The 24,643-nt window shown below is 48.0% G+C and overlaps 2 protein-coding genes across 4 annotated transcripts; one reads left to right on the forward strand and one right to left on the reverse strand.

The window, feature by feature from the left end:
* ndfip2 (Nedd4 family interacting protein 2) lies at positions 1–4,762 on the forward strand. Of its 2 annotated transcripts, none has more exons than XM_057027228.1 (8): positions 1–249; positions 1,808–2,039; positions 2,151–2,281; positions 2,363–2,450; positions 2,520–2,644; positions 2,722–2,788; positions 2,873–2,980; positions 3,042–4,762. In XM_057027228.1, exons 1-7 carry the CDS (start codon positions 223–225, stop codon positions 2,974–2,976), a joined length of 774 nt encoding a protein of 257 aa, XP_056883208.1. In that variant the 5' UTR covers positions 1–222; the 3' UTR covers positions 2,977–2,980; positions 3,042–4,762. The 2 variants fall into 2 exon arrangements, with proteins under 2 accessions (XP_056883208.1, XP_056883209.1); XM_057027229.1 differs by having other exon boundaries at positions 3,078–4,762.
* A 14,351-nt stretch (positions 4,763–19,113) lies between these two features.
* spry2 (sprouty RTK signaling antagonist 2) lies at positions 19,114–23,245 on the reverse strand. 2 transcript variants are annotated; one of them, XM_057027797.1, is made up of 2 exons: positions 22,840–23,245; positions 19,114–20,849 (listed from the first exon to the last, which is right to left on the reverse strand). In XM_057027797.1, the coding sequence occupies exon 2, from the start codon at positions 20,799–20,801 to the stop codon at positions 19,851–19,853; it is 951 nt and encodes a 316-aa protein (XP_056883777.1). In that variant the 5' UTR covers positions 20,802–20,849; positions 22,840–23,245; the 3' UTR covers positions 19,114–19,850. The 2 variants fall into 2 exon arrangements, with proteins under 2 accessions (XP_056883777.1, XP_056883778.1); XM_057027798.1 differs by having other exon boundaries at positions 23,148–23,167.
* Between the last annotated feature and the right edge of the window lie 1,398 nt (positions 23,246–24,643).

Genomic DNA, 24,643 nt, shown 5'->3' on the forward strand with positions numbered 1-24,643 from the left:
AAATACTCTCAATCTGCACACCAACTTCATACTGTGGTTGACAACAACGGTGTTTTCCGAAGCAGACTCTTACGTTATTGCAGCCATTTCTTTCGCTCTCTCTTCTCACATTCGCCGGTATTGAAAAAGAAATTGATCAGGATCGTTGGAGCCGCAACGAGCAAGTTTTTTGTTTTTTTTAAATTCTCGGCTGGCGTTGCCTGCCGGCTGAACATCGTCGGGATGGACCCATCTAGCCGATACCAAGTGGTGAGTGTCGATCAAAACACCGTATGTGAGCTTGGGCTGACTGAGGCCTAGCCCAAAGACACATTCGTTTAATCATGATTCATTTAACTTGAATGGAGTGTTTCACATACATACACGAGACGTCTCTGCTCAAGACGTCTCTTAAAAATTTATGGCTATTTCGGGTTGTTTTTTCTCGGAATTGTTACGCACTTCCGCATCTCGGAGGCTAACGTTAGCTTTCCTGTCCAGATGTCATTTCGTAGGCCCGGTTTTCAGGCAAAGTCCAAACAAACAGTTCCTGATATTTACTTTCTTTTTTATTTGCTCCTCTTTGAGTACGATAAGCCACATCCAAGCTGACACGGGAAACCGACCAAATATCCATTGGGCAATCATGTGGATCTGGTCAGACCCAATAACCTGTTTATTTGAGTCCCATTTCAATCGTTCATGTGTTTCACAGTTTGCTGAGTTCGTCTTTTCAGCCTTACAGTCTGGTGAATATTACATCTGAAGGCTGCTGTTGTTCTGCTTGATTTATAAGGGAACAATGGCGTGTTTGAGAGCGGTCCGGCCCAGCTGAGATAAAGTCCCCTTTGTGCTTTGGGTTCCTGCGGTTTTGGGTCTGTGCGACTGATAATCCCACAGGATCCAATGTGAGCCCAAGCTAATCGGAGCTGCTGTGCTTCCAGTTTTTCAAAGCGCGGGCCTCGAGAAGAATCGACTTTTTTGTTCCATGCGAAGTAAGACTGGGTCTGGGTGGCGAGAGGTCGACCCTTCTGCTGATCTCTTGGCACATTTTGGCCAATCTACTGAAAACAACCCCTTCCTGGTGGCTGTGTTAACATCTTGCGTAACAGCCCGTGAGCGGTTCTGACCCGGCCTCGACTCATTCAGCCACTCGTGCACAAACGGGTCGTCTTGAAGGAGTGAGCCCTGCTCGCCTGTCATTCCTGACATGTGACTGGCATCAGGCGTCACGTCGGCATTTGGTTTAATAAATAATCCCGGATGAGATGCCAGACACGAGCGCCTCAGCTGTTGCTGAAGCGGACGCTCGGATCGCTTTTTTACAGAGCCTCCTGTGTTGACACACACACACTCACACACACACGCTCGCTCGCTCTCTTTGCTTACAGTGTCAAAATATTCTGCTGAGGGCAAACAGTGGAGCTCAGACACAGCCCAGCAGAATCCACACGCTCCTGACTGCACAGGCCCAGGACAGCACTTTATGGTGCGACGACAGTCGTCTCCGTGGCAACATGCACCCTAAACACGGCAACACATTAAAAAAGAAATGTCGGTGCATTTTCTGTGCAATCGCAGCGATCCATTTTGCGAGACGCGATAAATGAATGACGCTGACCTTTTCCTAAATGACCTTGTAATCATTCTGGAGTCCTGGAAGCTCGACGCAGGTGTTCAGGAAGTGACACGTGAGCCAGCATTCACGCACAGCAGCTCTTTACCGCTGTATTACTCCTCTCGGCCTTGAGGTAAACGGCGAGCAGACGTGCGCTTTTGCCTGTGCTCTCAGCTGACCCGTTCCTCCCCCCCCCCCCCCCCCACCCAGTTGCACAACGAGGACGACTCCTCGGAGGCTTCGTCCAGCGAGCAGCCCTGCACTTCGTCCCAGGCGGCCACGTCCAACCAGGACCACGGCCAGGCCCAGCCCGGCCCGGCTCCGTCCACCAGCGTCGCCGCGGCGGCGGAGGGGCCGTCGGGGTCGTGGAGTCAGGGAGAGGGAGAGGTGCCTCCGCCTCCTTATGCGTCCATCGCCCTGGGAGCGGCGGCTGCAGCCCCCGGTGCGTGGAGCACTTTTCCTTGTGGGGGCCCTCATTCTTGTCCACCCACGTCACCGCGGGGCTGGAAACTTTTTCCTTTCCATTCAAACTGTACTGTTCTCCCGTTGCCAGAGAGTAGTTTCCAAGGGGACTTCCCAGTGCCTCCACCCTACAGCGTCGCCACCTCGCTGCCCACGTATGACGAGGCGGAGAAGGCCAAAGCCGCCACCTTGGCCGTCTCCTCTGTGGAGGTGACGCCACAGGTAAGAACCGCGGCCTCGTTTCCCGCCCGGTGAATGTCACGGCGGGAACTGACGCATATTCGCTCCCCGTCTCGCCGCCAGGATGACGAGTTCCCCCCCAGAGACGACTTCAGCGACGCCGACCAGCTTCGAGTCGGCAACGACGGAATCTTCATGCTGGCCTTCTTCAGTAAGTGTTCCCCACCGGCGTGGAAGGAATTCCGCCGCTGTTGCATTAACGGAGCGTTTATTCCTCCAGTGGCCTTCCTGTTCAACTGGATCGGCTTCTGCCTGTCCTTCTGTCTGACCAACACCATCGCGGGACGCTACGGCGCCATCTGCGGCTTCGGCCTTTCCCTCATCAAATGGATCCTTATCGTCAGGGTACGTCTGATGTGGGGAGACATTTTGGAAGCTTTTAGGTTGAAATCTAACTGAGCCTTTCTCCCCTCTTCAACCAGTTTTCCGATTACTTCACCGGCTACTTTAACGGGCAGTACTGGCTCTGGTGGATCTTCCTGTTGCTCGGTGAGTGTTGCACCATGAGCGTTGCATTAGCGTCACTCCTCCAGCGCTGAACAGGCTGTGTCCCCCCCCCCCCCCCCCCCGCAGGTCTCCTGCTCTTTTTCAGGGGTTTCGTCAACTACCTGAAAGTCCGCAACATGTCGGAGAACATGGCCACCTCTCATCGGACGCGCCTCTTCTTCCTCTACTGAAGAGGTAAAACGCTGAAACATCACCAGCGCCAACAGCGACCTGACCATCTGACCCCCCCCCCCAGGTCCCCCACACTGTCTCCATTCCTTTCCTGCTCCAGGTTCCTTCCCTCCCCCACTCAAATGACCCGACCAGTGAAGAGAGGCTGGGAGGGGGGAGGAAATGATGGAAAGAAGTGGACAGAACGTGGTACCAGTCTTATAAGGCGCCTCTACTTCTGAGCCCCAAACAAGCCTTTGATGATGAAATGGCTCTTTTTGGTTTTCATTTTACTTTGATTCAACGCTCTTTCCTGCTTCACCAGCTTTGCCCCCCCCCCCCCAAAAAAAAACATTAAAGCACAATGAAATCTTCTGAATTTAACATGAAGTTATTTTAACTTCTCGGTTCGGTTTTTACTCCTCCAACATGAAATGAGCTCCTCACGTCTACGTGTCATAACCTGACCTGTGTTTCTAAACCAAACCTTTATTGTTGCTCTCTCCTCGCTGGACTACACGATTCAGGAGTGCAGTTTGCATTCAACAAGAGGATCCGTTCTGATTTTGGGATGTTTTCCAACAGCATGTTTGTTTCACTGACATTTTCTGTTTGAATCAAAGAAAAATGAGATTCCACAGCACATAAATTGCCAAATATTTCTTGCGTATGACATTGTAAGCTAACGATGCAAGTAATTAGCAAAGGCTAGCCGGACAAAGTCTCTTTTTTTTTTAAGCCATGTGAGAAGTGTCCCAAAGCGAGGGCTGAGCGGGAGGTCGGCGTGGCCTCCTGCTTTGGTGCTGTGAAATTCTCCATCTTGTCAAATAGCTCGAGTCTTTTTGGGGATAGATGTTGGTGAGTTTAGAACGTAGACGAACAACAGGGAGCGTGCACGGACAGAGTGCAGGTTGTTGAGCGTCAGTCTGAGGAGAATGCAATAAAAACCATCTGAGATGCGAGCGGTTCAGAGGTGCACGTTCAGGGCCGGCCGGCACACGGAGCTCTGGATTTCCTGACGTAGAGTAGCTCAGCTTTTTAGTTCCTACTGCCTTTTAAATCCTGATTCTGGGGCTGCGGACAACATCAGCAGATGTCTTCAGTCATGGGGGCTGTCCTGCGTGGACGGAGGACAAGCCCGAGGTCTGGACCATGGAAACGCAGCCCGACTGGCCAAAAACCAACGATTTCTCTGGAAATGAAATGTATATACCAGCTTATTCCAATTCCTAATGTTTGCACTTTGAACTTCTGTACAGTATGATTTGCAAATTTGTGGTGGGTTGAGAGAAGAGGGGGGGCAAAGTTAGCCATCCCGAGTTTCTAACTGGAATTCTTAATCGTCCCAAAGCGATCGTTTGCCTTTTGCACTTTTTATTTTTCAGAACTGATTTGGGTATCGTGTGTGATGTTGGCACCCAGCCGAGCCGACGGCTCAGATATCCCCAGCCTTGATTTTTTAATCTTCTCTTTGCTGCTGTTTTCTCTTTTTTTTCCCCCCGCTTCCCATCGAAGCCTCAAAGCTACGTCAAAGTCTTAAAGTACAGATCTGCCGCATGATTCATGGCCTGAACACAGGGAGGGGGGACGGGACGGGACGGGAGTCATGGTTGAATAAAATGAACATGTTTGTAAATAATGAAAGAATGCAGCCATAGTTGTTTTTCTTCCTTTTTGTGCAGGATCATTCTTGTAACATCTTCTGGAACAGTTGTTATGCATCTATTGTAACTGGAATTAAGATGATCGACGAGGTCTTGCAAAAAAAAAAGAGAAAAGATTGCCAATAAAGTTAAAAGCCTGTCAGTTTGGATTCCTGCTGTCTTTTTTGACGGAGTTTGTCCCTCATCTGTCTTGTTTGGGCGGTTTGGTCGCAAGGACGTGGCATCTATCTCTGAAAACGTCTGAACGGTTCACTCTTGTGGTTTGGGATGTGGGGATTCAAGGACGCTGGACGGGAGTGAAGACGCGTCAAGATCACGATAGGTGTCCTCGTCTGACAGACGGAACAAATGGAGCGGCGTGAATTCATTACAGAAGAGTCAAATCAGGACTAGAACCAGCTGCTCAACAAATGCTGAGTCGACACACAACATGCAGCACAATGAAGCAGTAATAATCCAAATATTTTAAAAAGATGTCCAATCAAATTACTAAACAGGTCTAACCTGGTATTTTCCTTTCCCCCATTTATGAGCATTATAAATAGAATATGATCCACATTTTTGTGGGATTTTCCTATTGAGTATTTGAAAACAGGCTGAAATGTTCCAACTCAACCTCCAGTCCTGCGTTTTGCATCACAGCCACAAGGTGGCGCCACTTGGCGAAATATGTGACCCGTTTGGTGAAACTGCTGCCGTTTCACTGCGCTAATGTTTGATTTAATGGCTCACCTGTGCTGCAGGACACACCTGTGACCAGTTCCACTCGGGCTGCTTTGGTTAAAGCCCAACAGTCACGTGACCTGGACCGAAACGTCCCGAGGAGTCTCTGTTCTCTGCTACTGTACGTCGGTGTCTGTCCCCTCCTCAGGCTACTACATCTGCCATCAGATTATTAAGATTTAGGGAACATTAAGCATCTCAAAATGAGCTGGACTGAGAACACTTTGGGATTCTCCCCAAAGAGATGGAGGAAGTGTCCCAAGGAGAAGGAAATCTGCGACTGTTGTCAGATAATAAAGAAAAAGAAGGATGGAGGGATCGGCCAGAGTTTCTAACAAACCCAAACTGAAATGTCTGATGAAGCTACGAAAAATGTAGTCGAGGCCATTGTCAGGTAAACCAAAACTCCTCTAATGAGCCTGGTTCCTTAGGGCGTATTTCATCAAATATCCTTCACCTAGTTCTGTGTTTGTCATTTCAGTTTCCTGCCATTAACATAAAGGCGTTGCAGGGAACATAATCAAGCACGGCTGACAACTACAAGACGCCTTTGTGTAAATGTGTGCATGTTTGCGTCCGCACAGGCCATTAGCATAACCTATTACGATAATTGCGGTAATTACCTTCGCTCCTTACAAACACTTTGCATCATAAAAGATGTTTGCGTTGGTTTCTAATCAATGTCTGACGGAAAAAGTGCCAACCTTGCCTTCAAAACCCGCCTCTTCAGACTCGGAAGATTGAATGTAATGCCAGTCAGGCCTCAGGCACTAAGTTAGCATGCTAATTCCAGCTGAAATAACTAAGAACTGTTTAATTTTAGTTTTAATCTGAAATACCAGATATCTGTCATTTCAAGGGAATTTCTCAGGTTACATCACCTCTACCACAATCATCTCAGATAAAATCCATGCTAGTGTGTATTTTCATAGCCAACATTAACTCTATTATTGGTTATAAATATCAAAAATAGCCATTCATTTCACTTACAATCATAAATACTACATAGCGCATCCACAAGATCCTGCCTGTCATACCAGAAGCTACCTCAAGGAGGCACTAGTTTCTCACATTCCCACCTCAAGGGAACCTGTGAAATCGAAGCTTTCATGCTCCACTACACACCTTGATCCAGATCCAGTCCACCTCAGTGAGTTCTGCACCTGAAAGTCACCTCCAGACATATTCCATTAAAGCCGTTTCACGGCAGATATATCGGCTCTCTCTGTGTCACCTTCGGTGCAGGATGTTCACGCCTCCGCCCCACCCCGCTTCCTGTGGCAGAATCCGCCCTACCGTGACTGAACACTTGTCACCTTCTTAGATCAGTGTTCTGCAGTCACATCTCGTTGCACTCCTGCCTCGCGAATGAGGAACCTGTGAAGGGCATCAGTGGTGAATGCGGTCGGCTCTTCGTTCTACCTTTGTGCTCACAGGCTTTTCACGGCCTTGAACACAGAAGCTCCAATGAAAAGTCAGAAAGAACCTCATATATACTCTGCCCTACCACAAGAGAGGAAACTTCCATGTCTGAGAGGAACTAAGCACCTTCTAACTAAGTACGATCTTCCTGCAGGATCACTTTTTAATTCATACCAGCAAGAAGAATGCTGGTATGTCTTAACCTGGTCATGCTAACCTTAGCTGAAATTCTGATGCTACAAGTGTTCGCCCGTCTTTGCTTCTGCATATCAATTGTAGATAATTGTATCATCTCTTCATGGGTCTAAAGTGACACTTCTCTGACATCTCCTTTGATACATGTCCCAGAGGCTGCTGAAACCTTTTTTAACATTGTTGCTAGCTTAAATAATATTACAAGAGTCCACCGTTATTTGTGCAGTGACTACTGGAACGGCCGCTTGAAGATCACCCCGGAATTGTTCACCCATTGCTGATATTAGTCTTCTCGTATCGTGAAACCAAATCTGAGCCTTTAAAAAGAGCAGAAGAGAAAGAGGAGCTCACGCTGAACAGAGGAGCCTATTCACATCATGGGTTTATGTTCCCGACTCGCCTGCCGGCGGCCCCAATCCGGCCTCCTCTCTTTATAAGGCCTTAATGACTGACCCATTTACATAACTCCCTTCCGGTTTGCAAACGTTTCCCTTTATGAGGCCCTCTTCTGTTGTTTTTCGCTCTCCAGCAGCTCTCTCCAAAAGTCCCCGCGCCTCCTCGCTGGGACCAGGTGGAGCCCCGCCGGGGCCTCGTCTGAGGCTAAAGTAAACTCTGTCACATGTGGAGAGAGAAAGGCCGCCACAGTAATGTGCTGATAATCTCTGTCGACAGCATATCTGAGCGCCCCGGCTGCCTGGTGACTGCCGGACGCGTCCGACCATCTGAGGTTCTGCTCGCCATACGGTAAACACCTCCACAACTAGACCCAGCACAGAGCTTAATCCAAGCCGCTCGTTCTGCTTTGAATATTTATAATTACGGTGGAATTGTTTCTCCAAAACACACCCGATGGAAGAACCTGAAAGGAGAAAGTGACCAGGAACAGAGTAGCTTCCATTTACTGTTACACTTCACACACGACCCACTTTAGCTCCCCAAAAATGAACATATTCGCAGTTGAGTTTTCCAAGCATTTCCCCACAAATGTGAAAGCTGGAGCACCAGGTCCAACCTCATTTTAAAAACAGGGACGTTTCTTCAACCAAACTCTATTGCTCTCCTCTTCCGTCCTTCAGCAGGTCCCAGCACCCCTTCTCATCCTTTACCCAGCCGGCCACTGATGGCAGGGCCCCCCATGCAAGGTTTCTTCCTTTTAAAATGGAGTATTTCTTGCTTCTGTTACTTCTTAGAGTCTATAAAAAGCACCTACAGACACTAAACTAATGTTCAAAGGTTGACACGGCGTTACTTTGTGGCATCTGGCGTGGCGTCCTCCCATTTGGCAACAAAATCAGCACGATTCTGGCGTTAGATGCACAGTTTTGAGATGAACCTTATGAATCTTAACCTCCGCCAGCTGCCAGTAAGGGACGTGGCACACAGCACCTAATCCGAATTCTTTTTTCCCCCTTTTGTCCCTCTGAATGTTACGTTTTTGCCCCATTTCTTTATGAAAAACAGAAGAATTGAGCCCAGGCATGAAATGACTTCCATTGCTATCGCTAACAGAGTAATATGGAACCATATTCCACAGGAAGCTCCACTCTGCTACTGTTGTTAAACATGGATGAACATGGATTAATTCATGGATTAATTCCTGGATGAATCCTGCCGAGCGTTCCTCTGCTGTTTCAGACAACAGATTCGCCTCATTGTTACAACTAGAAAGCTGACAACAACATGCATGATTCCTCAACACGAACGCCGCCTCAATGTTCTTGAAATTGACTTCCTCTCCTGGAGACGCTCACAAAACCGGAATGTGACACGTGAGGAGGCGGGTTTCTGTGCCCGTGTCGCGGTGATGGACTGGTTTCCAAATACAAACCTGCGCTGAAACCTGCAGTGCCGCTCACTTCATACCCGATGATATGACTGGTTTCCGGAGAGGCCCGCGCTCCCTTTGACTCCTTCATGTGTGGAGAGCTTTGACACGTGGAGTTGCGGAACTCCTGGAGAGAGACCTCTTCGTATTTTCACAGTAAACAAGCCGCTATAAAAGCCGGAGCTCTGAACAGTGGCCTCTTTTCAAGGCCATCACTTAAGGGCCCTATTAATAATTTGACAAGTTTTCTCAAAGATTAATTACGGCCGGCCACGGAGCTGCAATTATGCAGGGTGGAGGCACTTTGTAAACGTTCTCCAGCCCCATTTCCAGGCCCAATTTTCCACTTAACAAGAAGTTACCGGGCAGGAAAGGTTAGCTAACAGTCTGGCTGATGCATCTTCATTAGTTTTAAGTCTACAACGGGCACTTGAGCCATTTAATTCTTTAAGTTTGGACTAGTGGTGTACTTATTTGAGAAGTGCTACATTTCCAATTAGTGCATTGGCACGAGAGTGAAGGCTGCCGTTGGCCACCAGTTAATCCAGGGTCATTTTCTTCCTGTATTTCTTCCCGCTGACAGCATCTGGAGCATGTTGGGAACCTCTCAGTCACCCATGGACACTACAAAAACAGGGTGCCACTGCACTTCTCCAACATCTGCAATTGTCACCTCCCTGGAAAAGTCACTTTCCACGTGATCCTCTCCCCTGTTGCAGCAACTGTTGGGTGACATCAGCCACTCTGGCAGCGGCGTCGCATCTCGTGGAGGTCGACGCCGGTATGCGTCTCAATTATAGCAGGCTGATGCTAACAGATGTGTGTACAAGAAGCATTAATCTTCACCCACAGCTATGCACGCCTAGTTGCTTGTTGCCGACAGCTGATATTCCAGCTGCACGGAGAGACAGGTGGACATATTTGTATCTCACCACTTCCTCCCTCTGTTTCATTAACATCCATGAGACACTAGCTTGAACTGGGAGCCGAACAAGTCCCCCAAAACTGTGTTCCTGTAGCTTCACCTCACCTCTGCGGTGCGGATCTGCTTGCTTGCTCATGGACTCTACGCAACGATGGGAACTTTGCACGAGCGCTGGTGCTTGAACCAACCAGACCCTGTCTGGCCCCTTCCCGAAGGCTCGGACCCTGAACCTTACCCATCCCTGAAGGGTCAACAGTGGGGGTGAAGTGGCCAGCAGCAGCCAGACAGAACACATCACCGCCGAGGAGTGAAAGGCAGCCACAGCGGCCTGCCTCTGCATGCGCTTGTGTGCGCTCGGGAGCGAATACAATGTGGCGAGTGTCTCCGCGGCGTGGTCTGTCAGAGATAAGAGCCACCTGCCCGGCCAATACTGTCAAGTGCAGACAGAGCGCTCGCACTTGCCACACGCCAAATCCAAGACAAATAAAACCTGTAGATCACTTGTGCCAATACTGACAAATACATCCGGCACCGGCACCAAGTCGTTCCTTGATTAGGTGGGTGATTTAATTTGTCGAAAAGTTGTTTTAAGCTTGTGAATATTCTCTTTTCATAGCAGGCTGAAACGTCTCCAACGGGTGCGGACAGACAGGCGAACAAAGCTGGGATTGTTCCCCGTCTGTCTGTCGTAACAATGAGCCATTCATTTCCCCAGAAATGAGCTCTAATTGATTCCAACTTTACGTTCTGTCCTACAATCTCCCCGTGTTTCCCGAAGCCGAATCCCCGGTCGCCTTTGACATTCACGTCAAACGCTTAAGAAGGGTATCCGAACGCCACGGGCCTTCCCGGGATAGAGCTTTTGGTCCTCAAAATTCACCGTATTAGGCCTGAGAAGAAGAGTTCAGGTCATCACTGCTAAAATGACGTATAGGGCTGAGAGCGAGCACACACAACAGCTTAGCTCTAACAATCTCTAGCCTTCAGGACGTTTGCAGCACGGCTTCAACCAGCTTTGCTCCAAATTAGAGTTTGCGGTCCTGTTGGTGCACCTTCTTTGTCCAAGTTAAATGTCATTTCAATCAGAACACTGACAGTAAGCTCCCTCCTATTTAACACTCCATGGCGATGCGCATGTTTCTGCTAGGTTAATATCTCTCTCGATATATTACCTCACATCTGGACTCGGCGTTTTGAACAAAGAAACACACAAAGAAAAAGATGGATAATGGCACAGCTTTATTCATGTGGTACATCACATACGTGTTGCTTATTGTGCAGATCAGGTGGACGATTTCCCTCTGGGTCGTGTTGATTTCGGGAGGCCGACAACAACACCGTATGCTAACATCGGCTGTCTTGAATATCTGCCTGTCTACGTAAGGCACAAAGAGCCCACTATCAGTCAGACTGCGCATTCACGTGCACTTCAGATGTGCAGTTACAGACAGTTTGAGGATTTTTTTTTTTTTTAAGTGAAAAGGACTGATTGTTAAAGGAGACACCAGGCCTTGAGGCGTGGCACGTACCACAGCACCTTGTGATGGTGAGAGGAACAGGAGGAAGGAGGATGTGGAGAGGAGGATCGGGTCAACTGGACCTGGCGCGGGGAGGAAAAAAGAGCTGGGGGAACTGGGCAGTTAGTGGGGTGGGGGGGGGGGGGATAGAGGAGGGTGAAGCATGAAATGTGTGTGGAGAAGGAGGGGGGGTAGCAGGGGCGAGCACAAAGTTAAGAACAGAGGCCGCTTTGTGGATAGCAACAGCAACTTTATGGTGATCGTTTGCTGCTCTGTGGCCTCAAAGAGCAGCAGTAGCAGCAGTGTGTGTGTGTGTGTGTGTGTGTGTGTGTGTGTGTGTGTGGGGGGGGGGGTCTCAACAGGGAGGAGCATTCTGCCTCTTTTAAGAATACTGGCTGAGTTCTGCTGGCGGTAACAGAAAGCTCATGTCAAGTAGATCCCTGATAAGTAACTTCCTCTGTAGCGGAAGGAAGGATTATGAGGAGGCCAAGGAAAATAAGATTTCCGATGATATCCCCTCTGAGTTTTAGACCTCCACCACCAGAACACGAGAGCCAAAGCCAGAGATGATCATCAGGACTAATCAGAGGATTTAGTGGCTCCCAATGCATTTAGCAACAACCTGTACAGCAAATCCAGATCCAGATCAAACATGTGACTCAAATATTTCATCCATGTCATGCAAAGAATAACACAGCTGTTAAACAGCTGGAGTCTGCAGGCACCCAGCCAGATATGCTACTTTGCGGCTGCTAGCTAACTTGTTGCTTGACTCCAAATTGAGACTCATTAACTGTAGGCGCGCAGAGACGAGGACAGACCTTGCTTAGCCCGGCACGGTGGTACAGGGGATCTGCTCCCAAAGAAAACGTTATAAGGTGTGATGTTTTTTCTCATAATTGCATTGGTATGATTTTTGGCGGTGAGGTGCTAATTGTACTACGCGCTAAAATGCCACAGTTGAATATCATATCAAACTAATTTCAGATCATCCATGCGACAAAAATAGCACCAATCTTTCCACCCCTTCCTCGACTACGGAGGGCTCCTCACACCAACACCGGACTCATCACCCAGGATGCAGATGGGGAACGTGCCCGCGAGCGTGGACACCTAATTTGACACTTTGACTGTGTCAAATAAGCAAAACTCAAGTCGGCGTGATGATCTCATGGACTGCGTTTCTCATCCAAAACCACAAAACTCACGCCATTTGGCTCATCCACACGCTACGAGTGATGCAGATTTTATTTGGAATGCCGACTGTCGCATGCCTCATCTCACCCAAATTTAGATTTTTTTTCTTTCAGATTACTCTGTTGAGTCATTTTTAGCGGTGTTCCTTCCTGCTTATTCCCATCTCTGAGGGCCCCATTCATCCTTTTTTTTTCTCTCTCTCGCCGCGCCGCCCTCTGGTTATGGCCACATTGAGAGACAGATGACGGCTTTTGGGGTTTGTAAGGGCCTCTTTCTTTGGGACCATCAAGCACAGGTGACCACAGGAAGTTGTGCTCAGCTCAGGACTGTCTTGCCACAGGAAAATCCTGTCGGGACCGACATGATGATAACCAAACACACAAGAGGAGCTCTTGACGCACAAGCAGTCCCATGTGTTCAAATCATCTGGGACCTCTTGGTCATTTGCAGCATTTTGGACTAAAACCTGTTTTTCTGCGCTGGTGTTCTTGCTGCGATTGGTTTAAGTCCACCGATCTTTCCTCCATCACAGCCCAACAAGCACGAACGCGCGGCGAATGAGCTCAAGCGAGAGTCTGTGTTCTGTTTTAATCGAGCAGACATTCCAGGCTGAAGAATTCTGTTGCCTCTGGCTCTCGGCCAGCCGCGGCCCCGCTCGCTGAGACGCCTGGCGGGGAAATGACATGTTAAGTGTGCGTCTTGTTTTCTCTCACCTGGGCGTCCCTGCAGTGAGGCAATCACTGTCTGCAAAGGCCAACGGAGAATCAGAGGAGGTCGGCCGAGGCGGGCTCCCTTCAATAAACACACACGGGTCTGAAACCTCGGTAGAGCTTCGGCATGATGCAGAAAATGAGCCCAACGGAGTGGGATGCGAATCATTTTCAAAAGTCAGTCCTGGTTTTTGCTTCTATTTTTGAGAAGAGAGGAGTGATTTAGAAACCCTGGGAGCCTTTTCACAGTCTCAGTCTGCTGTGAACAATTAGCCAGCGCAGCGATTTAGGTGACAAAGCTAAACTCGCTAAACTGTCACCGCTGTTGCGACTTCAACATGTCTTCCTCACAGCCTCTCGCCTCTGCTGCCTTCAAACGCTCCCTGGAAACGGTGGCTGTGAAGCAGCATGTTTCTCCAAACAGAGCGGCCTTTATCTTGTGAAATATTGCACCTGTGCCTGTTCCAGAGTGGATAACGCTGGCAGGAAGAATGCCCTCCACACCCCTCTCAAGTCTCTTTCTCAGAGTCTTGTCCTTGGCTGTTTGGAGTCTGGAGGAATTCCAGTTATGCCGACAATCTCAGCAACCATTGACAAATTTCTGTCTTCAGGCCGGGGGAAAACTCACATACGCGCGCAGCACACACACTCACACTCACACACACACACACATTGGCCCGGCTGTTATTGTTGGCTTGTCAGCGATCCACACCTGTGAATGGTAACAAGAGCCTGTGGCCTGCAGTACTCTCATAGCTACCTGACAGACTCAAGAGATCAATTTCCTTAAGAAGGAGCGGGAAGGGGGGGTGACATGGTCAACAAGTTTTACTCAGTAACACACTATAACTTTGGAAGAAGCACAGCCTCTCTGCCAGCGTGTGTTTCCTGAGTTTTCATTTCATATGCTGTGTATCGTGGTGTTTACTAGCTGGGCTTCCGTCGCCTGCACACACTTTTGGAATGATCACACCAGAAAGTCTCCGAAAAAAATCCATCGCACAAAATCAGGGATGGCCTCCAGTGGCCAAACATGTTCAGGCTGACAACGCTGGCTCTGAATACGTCTGCTAACGGCTGAAGTTAGCGACCGACAGGTTTTCTGTACACTTGGAAACATCGATGGAAGCACGTCCAATAAGCGAACCAAAAACGAAACACTGAAATTACTGAGAAAAGGAACTCGCAGCTCTTCTGGGTTGGAACAGAGCTCACTTCCTCTCCGACAGGTACACGCACTCATGCTGCGGTTTACACAAGTCAGTCCAAACCATTCTCTGTTGCCACGAAAAACAGCCTGAAGCAACAGTGTGCACGACAGCAACACGGCTTGAAAATGGGCGATCCAATTTGTGGCATTTTTAGGAACAAATGTAAAATAAATAAACGAAACAGGTCTAATTAGACAAATGTTTGTCACTATCAACCACAAGATGATAGTAAGTCCAACAAAAACAAAGAGGAGGATGGGAAACCACACAAGGAGTAGTTCAATTATTCAATTATTGGATTCAATTATTTCCTAAAAATAATTACACGACAGACCAGAAGCGCACTGGAATGTTGCAGGAATCAATCCGCCAATGTACACACACCTTTTCCAAACAATCTCTGACCTTTCAGACGTATTCAGAGCTGATAATGCCCGGGAAAGGCCCGAGGCCCCGGGCTCAGCCCCAGCAGTGGCTCATCTACGTCTTTAAATTTAAAAACTTTAAATATTGATCAGCAGCAGTTCGGGACAAACAGCTAAACGTCAAAATTCTGCAGAACGACAGCCCTGCAACAAACCAAATGATGATAAACAGCTGTTAAATGTGAGGCTTAGATACCATCAGTAAAACGGCGTTAAAATCCAACAACACAACGACGACACACACCTGACCGACAGGTTCCCAGAGATGGTATACGGGACAGATGTCTCACTTCGCTGCAAATCCTGAAAACACGTCACATATAGGTGTTTTATTTATTTTAAAGTTTTTGAAATTTCATTATTTTTAACCTTCTTATGTTACCTTTCACACTTGACTCTGCGCCATCATTATGTAGAAGATTGTCACTGTTATTTTCTGTCAAACTGAGCATATCCTCACATCATTAAAAGCATACTTGTTTCCTAAATAGCTAGATAAAATTTTGAAAACAATACCTGCTAATTAGCAAGAACTTTGAAAAACTCACAAAGTAATTTTATCTAATGAATTTATTTAGTAATATGATATGCCATATTAAGATATCTTCACCAGTATCTTTTGAGATCTTTTGACATTTAGATTAAAAAATGTCATCTAAATGACTTGAAATCTGGACAATTTGTCCCACAAGCTCACTCCCAACCATCTAATATCTAGTTTTAAAAGTTAGGATGACAAAAGAAACCTTCTCTGGCTTCTCTGTTCAGTTTCTTTATGGAAAAGTCAGATTTTTTTGCTCACCACATCAGTTATGTCTGCAGATTTGACTTGCAAACACCCCTGATTCCCTTCCTTGTGTCGGGATTTGAATAATTTGGTTTTCAGTGCTACGTGCTTGCGCTCGGGGGCTGTGGGATGGTGTCGGCACGAGAAGCCCCTCTGAAAAATGAGAAGTTGGCTTGCAAATGTGCCCAAGATAAGAAAAGAGATTACTCACACATGGAAATATATTTGCCTGCTTTGTGTTGGCGTATGAAACCACAACTTTACGCCTTTTTCATGCGATGTCTAATAAATCAATTTTTCCACACATTATTGATGGTTTTGTGACCTTCCTGGTTAATATTGACAAACCTTACCTTATTGTTAATTGAATTCCATTAAATGTTCTGCATTTATTGTTTTTTGTTGTTTGTTTGGAATGTTTTTGGTCTGATTTGTAGCCTTTTAAGTTGAAGCTCCCTGGCTAAGCTGAAAAGAAAATGTCGCTGTAACGACAGGAAGAGCTCGAAGAGATGAAGTTCATCAAAATCATCATTCAGATGAGTTCCGTGTTTGCACGAGTGTGTCGACAGGATAGTGTGTGAACCTGCGGTTGGTAAGATGCCACCTAAAGTTCTCTGTCTTACAGCATCTCTCAAAATCTTCACTCGATCTCACACACCCTCCCTCAAAAGCCTGAATTTACGCACGCTAAAGGTGAGGCGCTGTAGTGAGCCGTCAGACCACACTAATGCCCCTTTTCTCCGTGTCTGTCCTACTGTGGAGAGGAGGGATCAGGACTGCCTTTCAGGATAACAGCTAAGGCTGTGTGTGTGTGTGTGTGTGTGTGTGTGTGTGTGTGTGTGTGTGTGTGGTGTGTGTGTGTGTGTGTGTGTCTGGGTGAACAACAATTGGTGGCTAAGCTGCAAAGAGCCTTGCAGCCACGGTGTCGCCCATAAATCTCCACTGGCTGTCAGATGAGGCCTGATTGTTTGTGTAAGTGTGTGTATGTGTGTGTATGTGTGTGTTTACATGCGCGCAGATGAGCCAACTTCCTGTGGTGTACTGAAGTGAAGTGCTGCCGGGAGTTTCAGGCCTCCTGTCAGGCGTCATTATCAGGGCTCAGAGGCTGGATTCCACTGACACACACACGTGCGCTACCGTCCACATGTATAAATAAGCTCATGTTTTTTAAATACCCAGCATGCACCTGCAGCCTTCGTCTCTTTAAACATGCTCAGCATTTCCTACACATGCTCCTCTTTTTGCCTTCCTGAGCCAGAACACGATTTCACCACGTTTCACCACAAAAAGACAAAATAGAAAAAATAGAACGCAGACGTTGTCAAGATGGAGGGCAGAGGGCAAGTATGGACTGGTTAGAGTGGGAAAAGACATTAAACATACTGGTTAGAGTGGGAAAGACAGCACAAAAGAACAAATGGTGGGACAGAGAGGATAAAGAAAGAGAAAAGAAAGAGAAAAATAGTCTGGTTACAGTGAAAAACAGAATATAAATGGACTGGTTATGGTGGGGAAGAGAACTAAAAGGGTTATAATGAGGTTATAATGTACTGTGGTACAGACTACTGTCACCTCAGTCACCAACAGTCATGGTGATGTCGTCCAAATAGAAGTTTTGGACCAATTTATTTAGGATTTAACACAAGAGATGAAACAGGACGTTTATTTAAGTCAGTTGTTTGCAGAAGATTCTTATTTTAAGCTGCAGGCGTGACCTGTAATTCATCTGACTGTAAACAACCGGCGAAGCCTTGAAGATCTGCTGACCTCCATCACGCCTGAGGCTCCTCTTCACGCCGACAGCAAAGCACCGTCTTGGCTGCGAGTCAGCTCGCCACAGAATGGAGGACAGACTGAATGGAAAGTAAAACCACATCCAGGTGGGGAAGCGCAGCTCTGACCTCGAAGAGCGTGCACGCCGCCACCGCCCACATCGGAAAATAAGAAAGTGCAGAGACGAGGGGAGTGCTGTGTCTGCTCTCCTGCGACGCCTACGTCCTGGAGCTTTTACGCGTGTAGAAGGTTCGCTCTGGTTGTACTGGTCTCCCAGTTCTCCGCTCTCAGTTGAATGCATCTGCATTTCGAACTTCACACCTTTGACGCCGTTAGCCGTCTCCCATGGCAACCGTTAGCTCGTGACCTCCAACGAATCTGACCCCCGTGAGATGGAGCCTGCAGGTTTCCACATTTCTGAGGACTTCAGTCAGAGACAATGGCGGCTTTCACCGCGCCAAACGTCTCCATCGTGGCGGCGCACTTCCTCTGGCCCGGCAGCGCCGCTTCAGCACTTAAGCCCGACCGTCAGTCAGACAGACAATGCCTCTGGAGAATAGCCCCGCTTCCTTCCGGTCTTCCTGTGCCGTGTTCTGCTTTGGTGAGCAGGGTGAATAGGCCTCTCTGCCCGCCAGCGGCCGCCAGCCGAGGGGGCCGCGGCGGCTAAAACCAACAAAGCGAGCCGTTCTGGGGCGTTTTAATCCCCCTCGTCCACATCCCCTCCTGCAGTTCTGCTGCCAGATCAGTGGAGCAGCCCGCTGGATAAACAGCCGGCCTCCATCTTTGTGATCCTAGATGCTAAATGTCCCTTAAAAATCCGAGAACAGATCCTGATCGTGACCTAACCAGACTTTATGTCTACCAAATGGGATTTTAGGTTAGCGTTCCTTCATGAACATCATTTCACCTTTTCCCATTTCTACGTGCTTCATATTTGATGCAGGTTCGGTCTCCTTTACCGAGTTCACAGTTGAACTACTGTAGTCCAAATTTTTAGGTGCATTTGTAACTGAAAGGACTTTTTTTTTTCTTTCAGGTAGCAGAGGAGCATCGGGGAGCCAAAACGCCCCCTCTGCCCACCATTGAAAACAGGATGAATGCATGCTGGGCTGAATACAGGGCTAAACTGTTAGCTCTTTGTCATTCAAAGTGATGCTTTTAACCCTTTGCTGTCCCTCTTCCTTTTAACCCCCCCCCCCCCCACACACACACACACACACACACTCCCAGCTGAGATAATGAACTGAGAGCAACGGCTTGGGAGGAGAAACAAAAGAAAAATCACTATCATCTTTTTTTTGCCTTTAATGGGAATCGGCCCCCCTTTCCAACACTTCCCAAGAGCCTCCTGGACAGAAATGTTGGGTGAAAGTTGATAATTGGGTAAAGCAAACAGCTGTCAGTCAAAGGCCAAGGCACGGATAACAAACGAGTGAGTGCACGTCGGGGCCGCGCCATTGTCAATCTCGCCTCTGAACGTACGCGGCGCCGTAAACGCATCAATATGTGACAGCCAGGGGCTCCTCTTTGGCCTGCAGGGACGCTGGAGACATTCCTGAGCCTGTATTTTTTTTGAAAAAAATGCGTGAAGTTTGGGCGCACGTTCCCATTTAGCTCGTGGCTAAGCTGTGGAGACTGAAGAACCCCAACAGATGTGCAGACTCTTCTGCAGCGCAGATGGTTGCAGATGGATCCTCAGGTGAACTTTTCCACGTTTCCTGTGTCTGATCCGTGGAAACCGGGGAAACAGGCGTCGCAAGCAGGCAGAAAAACAGGCCAAGCGTTTAGTCAGACTTCAAGTGTTTAATTCCAAACGTTAATATATTTGTCTTCTAATTCAAAGTGAATACGCATCCCAGCGTTGCCACTCCTGCACCTCCACAGCCCCCCCAGGTGATGCTTTTTGCTCAAAATAAATATAATTTTTTTTCATTATAAAATAATAAAACCTTCAAAATAAATATATATATATATATATATATATATATATATTTTAACTTTTACTCTAAGCAATGCTGGAATTGGAAAATAGACTTATCATAATGGTCACTGTACACTTTACAGGTGGAAGGTTGTAGACTCCGTCGGGGACACTGATACCCTCCAGTGAATGCACACGTGTGTGAATGAAGCCGGCTGATTCCTCAAGGCGCCTCTGGTGCGGCACAACACGGTTCACAGTTGACGTCATATGTACAAAAATAAAACATCTGTCAGGCTCTTTGTCTAACATAGACACTCTTTGCCATCGCTACATGCAGTTAGCAACAGGAGTCCGTTCTTCGTAGGCGGCGTGTCGACGCTTGAGGAAGTTCCCGTCTGGACTCTGGTAGCAACCATCTGGGCACTTGAGTGAAGAAACTTCTCATACCTTGAGGAGAAATTTTGGTTTTAAACGACTACAACGCTATGTTACCTTAACTTTGACGAGGCTAAATTTCGTTCTACTGAGGTCTGATAGGCGTCGAGGGCGAAACGCGTTAGCTCTACGTTCAGACTACGACAGCACGTCTTTCTGGTTCAACACCGGCAGCCCGGGCGGGAGACTCGGTCGTAGCAGCTCTGACACACGGCAACGCAGCCTTTCGCTGGGAGGTAGCACAGGAGACAGGGGAAGAGCAGCGAGAGGAGCGAGACGGCGCTCCAGCGCACGCAGCAGTGCGACTGCCTGCAGGAGAACGGCTTGTCGGCGCCCGTGTCCTCGTCGTCGCTGGAGCAGTGGTAGAACAGCCCCTTGACGCAGCAGACGCAGGTGATGTACTCCACGGCGCTCTGCGCCGAGCACACGCACCGGCGGCCGCACATCCAGCAGGAAGGAAGGGTCCGCGGTCGGCTGCACTCCGGGCAGCGGCACCGGCCGCAGTCCTTGCACTTGGAGTGCGCGCCCTGGATCTTAGAGCCCCCGGTGCCGGGCACGGCCGTCACTGGCTCGCAGGGACTGTTCAGGGGTTTCAGCTCCTCTGAACTGAGCTCCGCGCGCTTCGGCTGAGTTCTGATGACCTGGTTGTCGCCGAGGAGCCTCTGGCCTGACGCGCTGCCGCCAACGCTGATCCTGACGCCGCCGAGCGGGTCCTCTAAGCTGCGGACCCGCGGCACGCCGCCCGTCGAGGAGCTCCTACTTCCGTCCTGCATCGGCGAAGGAAGGTTGCGGAGGATGGTCGGCTTCTCCCCGGGAGTCTCCAGGTCCACGCCGGGCCTTGAAATCGGCACCGTCACCGGGCTGCTCCGAGGTCGCTGATGCTCAGGGGCCGGAGACCGCCGGGCCGCCACGGGGCCATCGGTGTACTCGTTGCTGCTCCCCGTTATCTCGATCTGATCGAGGGACAGCACGGCTGGAGTGTGAGGAGGCTGCCCATCCGTCAGGTCGGGCTCCGACAGGGGCTCCTGTGTCTGCAGAGGCTGTGCTTGAGGTCTCCCTTCGCTGAGGCGCCCTCCTCCCCCGTCGCTGCTGTTTTGACTTCTGTGATCCATCCTGGGAGTGAAGGGCCGCTCTGACTGGCATGGGACACATCTGAAGTCCTGGGGAGGACAGGCAGACGGTTTTACAACGAGCCATGCAAACGACACCATGCAAATCATAACAGATATCTGTGGAGACAAAGACCAGCAAACAGCACATTTAGAAAGGGGGAGGGTTGTTTTATTACAGAATGGATTGTTTGGAAAAGACAGGCCAAGTTCTTATCGTTCTCATGCGGTCCACATGAAGCGACTCGCTCATCAGGTTCCACAGTCGGATTGACGCATTTCTTCTCACAATATCTGGAGCACAGTCTGTCTGTTGTGCGCGTCAGGATGTGTTTTTTTGCTCATTATTTTATTTACGTTTGCCGCATCGCACGAACAGATTGAATTTAGCGTCCCGAGATTCTTCGGGCCTCGAGTCATCGCGGCTAATCTAGGCTCCGATACAGAGATTTGTTCACAGGTGGACGCTCTGTTGCTAAAAACTGAGCAGGGAAAGTCTGGAAAGGAGCCCAACTGGATCATAACTGAACGAAAGATGAAGTCAGTTACCACTTTTAAGCTTTAACAAAGCCCAAAACCTCGCTTGTTCGGGCCAATATTAAGATCACAAGCTCAATAAGCTTCAATCCACCCTGAAAATAACGTAGACTGTGGACGCTGTGGAAAATGGTCAGATTTCATGGATTAAATATTCACTTTATGACTTCCACTTTAATAAATTAGAACTTTTGGCCATCTAAAAGCTGCCAGAAACTCAAAAATACTCCAGTGGGGTCAGAATTACCTTCTATGAGCTATATGCCTATGTCATAATCCAAAGAAGTCTCTCAAAGCCTCCCAGTGGAAGGTTACTGTGGCCCATCTTCAATTTCACACTTAATTACTGGAAATGACATTTTCTGATTCTTTAAAACGGCCACGGCGAGATGAAAACTTTTAAAACCTGCAGGTTTAAAAAAAAAAGATGTTAAATTTGTGATCCAGTCAGAGTGGAACAATAACCAACTGACTGTTATTAAACTTTATTTTGATGGTGGGGGCCCCCGGTGCCGGGAGAGTTGCAATCTAAACTGGTTCATTAGGAGCAGAGACTATCAGCACATTCAACTGTCACTCTGCATTAATCGGATTCAAAAGCACGTCCTTGTTTTCCCCAATATGTCACACCAAAGTGAAGGGGCTGACAGTGGCGGCCTTGATTCTCCTTCCTTGTGCTAATTAGCTTTCAAATGCCATCGTTGAGTTTGCACCCCCCACTGACAATACAGGAAAGGCTTTTGTTTGTTGCATGACAAATCGTTGCAACCCTCCTTACACATTTTTTCTCTTGAAAACACGCCGAGTGGCACGATTTTATTGATTTATTGTTGGTTTTTTTTTAAACTTTTTTTTTTTTTTAATTATGTCGGCCATGAAAGAGGTCCGTGTGATGTTTTAGTGATGCTTTCAGGGGCAACGGAGGGGGTGGGAGAGGGAAGCACTGAGGCTTCTTTTGGATTTAGCTCTTTTTTTGCACCCTAATGAGGGGCTTGCAGGCACACTAAAAAAGAAATCCAGCCTCTCTCGGGGAGGGGGGCTGATTCAGACATATCGGCCACAGTGGGTGGGGGAATTGTGGGGACTGGAGGAAGTTCACTGCAGCGGAATTAAAAAGTCCATTAAATAAAAGGTTGGACAAAGTGAAGAACACACACCAGGTCGTGGGTTACATGGAAAACCCCATTGGGTTTGGGGGGGTTGTCAAAATAAATTAATTAAATATAGAATATGCGCATCAAATTAGATGCAAGTGGGAAAACTTCTTGTCTTTAATCATTCGATCAGACATTTAAAGTGCAAAAAGTTACAACCAACAGAGGAAATATATTGGAGCTCCCAGATGGGACAGTGGGTCAAAAACTGAGCTGGACAGCTACAAAGAAGCCAAAAACACGCTGCGCAAATAGGCAACAGCTTGTTTACGGTGCAAGTTCAGCCAAGAAATGCGTAATTTCAGCCGAGAACCTGCCCCCGGCGCAACGCGACAAAAGCCTCCACGTACCGTGATCTCAACACTTTAGTCCCCGTCTCGGTGGAATAAATCCAGTTTGGCAGAGTTTGATTCTCAACCCCGTCGCTTCAGTCCAAATCCATGAGAGGAAAGTTTCCGAGCCCGAGCAGCGACGCCTGAACGCAAATCCCGTGTTTTTGCGCAAGAGCACGAGGCACGAAAACGGGCGGAAAGTTGGGTCGGAGCCGCGGAGTCAACGTCCCTTTTCTCGACAAACCGGAGGGAAAAGCGGGACAAACTCCAGCGCCATAGTTTTCAAACCCGCTGGGGTTTATCGGCGGAGCTGCGAGGGCTTTTACTTTTTCTCCTTCGTTGTCAGTGTGTCTTTTTTTTCTCTCTCTTTCCGGAGGGGAGGTCGGGATTTGGGCTGTAAATGGCGTCAGGCTGGGGAGGGTAGGGGAGGGGGGCAGAGCGCTGCTTGTTGCAGCGGATATCTCGCATCCGGTGCACAGCTATAGGCTGTTAGAGAGCAGCCATTCACAGCCACCGGCCCGATCAATTACCCTGCGGGGGCCCGACGCTGCTGCACGAGGGGCCCTTCGCCATCTCTGCAGGATTGTTACACACCCCCCCAATGCAAGAGGCACGTTAAATCACACTTGTTCTCATTTGGAACTATTATCACCCACCTGGTCCAATATTATAGGCGCAACTATACATTCCATCATATGATCTGTAAAACAATATTTTAGCACCAAAACTGGAATCGTGCGATTTGTTAATGGATTTTGTCGAACTGCTGCTCTTATTGGGTGCGACTGTCTTGCTCATGGCTGCCTCAGACTCTCAGGGAAGTTAATCACACCGGGAATCCCGCAACACTTTCAGAGATTGGAACTTGGAGTCTGCGTCAGCTGGGACCGATTCCATTTAACTACCGAGGATAACGACGAAACAGCGCCCCTTAGTGGCGCAGCGGCGACAATGCAACTGAGCGCGGTAGATTGCCCCCACAAACATTAAAAATAAATAAATAATATTAGATTTATGTTACCACACTCTGCAGTTGAGCATGAAGCAGATTTCATTTAAATCAAGTGTTTATGAAAGCAAGTACTTAATAAATGATAATTCTGTGGGATAATTTGTGACATCCCATCATTCGCGTCAAGCAGAATGCTTTAGGCATTAAAACGATATCAACAGCTTCAACACGAAAGCCTGTTAAATCAAATCGAACCATCCTGCCATGAAATAGCTGTGCCAAGCTAAGAAACTCTAGTGTCTTTCAGCTCGTGAAAAAAAACAACCAAAAAACATTGTTGTGCAGTTTTGTTTTTGTTTTTGTTTTTTTAAAAAAAAATATTTTCACATAAGTGGCTACATTGATCTGATTTTTCTTTGGCTCGTACTCGCTCACAAACGGAAGATCCATCTTAGCATTTCATGGCATTTTTACTGCCCCCTTGTGGCAAACGGAGGCAGCAGCGATAACGCGCTCGCGAATGTGACAAATGGTTCAGTTTTTCTATCACAAGCGATTTCCCCCAGATGATAAATACTATAATTTTAGTTAGACATTAAATACAAAAGGTACGAATAGGATGTGACCAATATATAGGTGCTATAAAAATGACGCCGCTTCTGTGTTATGAAATCATATTTTACGGTGGTTGATGGGATTTTTACGAACACCAATAAATGCCAAGTGTTATTATCTGAGTTGAACACTGGTGTTGGTGATGGATGAGGCCGACGGAGGGACCGGATGATGAACTGCACGTTTAGGTTTAAGTGAGGGATGAAGATTATCTGAAACAAATAAAGGTCTCACTGATGATGTAAACACTTGACT

This window comes from Takifugu flavidus, chromosome 3 (assembly GCF_003711565.1).
Source record: "Takifugu flavidus isolate HTHZ2018 chromosome 3, ASM371156v2, whole genome shotgun sequence".
NCBI lineage: Eukaryota > Metazoa > Chordata > Actinopteri > Tetraodontiformes > Tetraodontidae > Takifugu > Takifugu flavidus.

Excerpts from the sequence above, each read along its gene's own strand:
- spry2 (XM_057027797.1), bottom strand. The coding sequence starts at position 20,801 with ATGGATCACAGAAGTCAAAACAGCAGCGACGGGGGAGGAGGGCGCCTC.
- ndfip2 (XM_057027228.1), top strand. The coding sequence starts at position 223 with ATGGACCCATCTAGCCGATACCAAGTG. Across the intron at positions 250-1,807 it reads CATCTAGCCGATACCAAGTG|TTGCACAACGAGGACGACTC; the intron begins GTGAGTGTCGAT and ends CCCCCCACCCAG. Across the intron at positions 2,789-2,872 it reads GTGGATCTTCCTGTTGCTCG|GTCTCCTGCTCTTTTTCAGG; the intron begins GTGAGTGTTGCA and ends CCCCCCCCGCAG.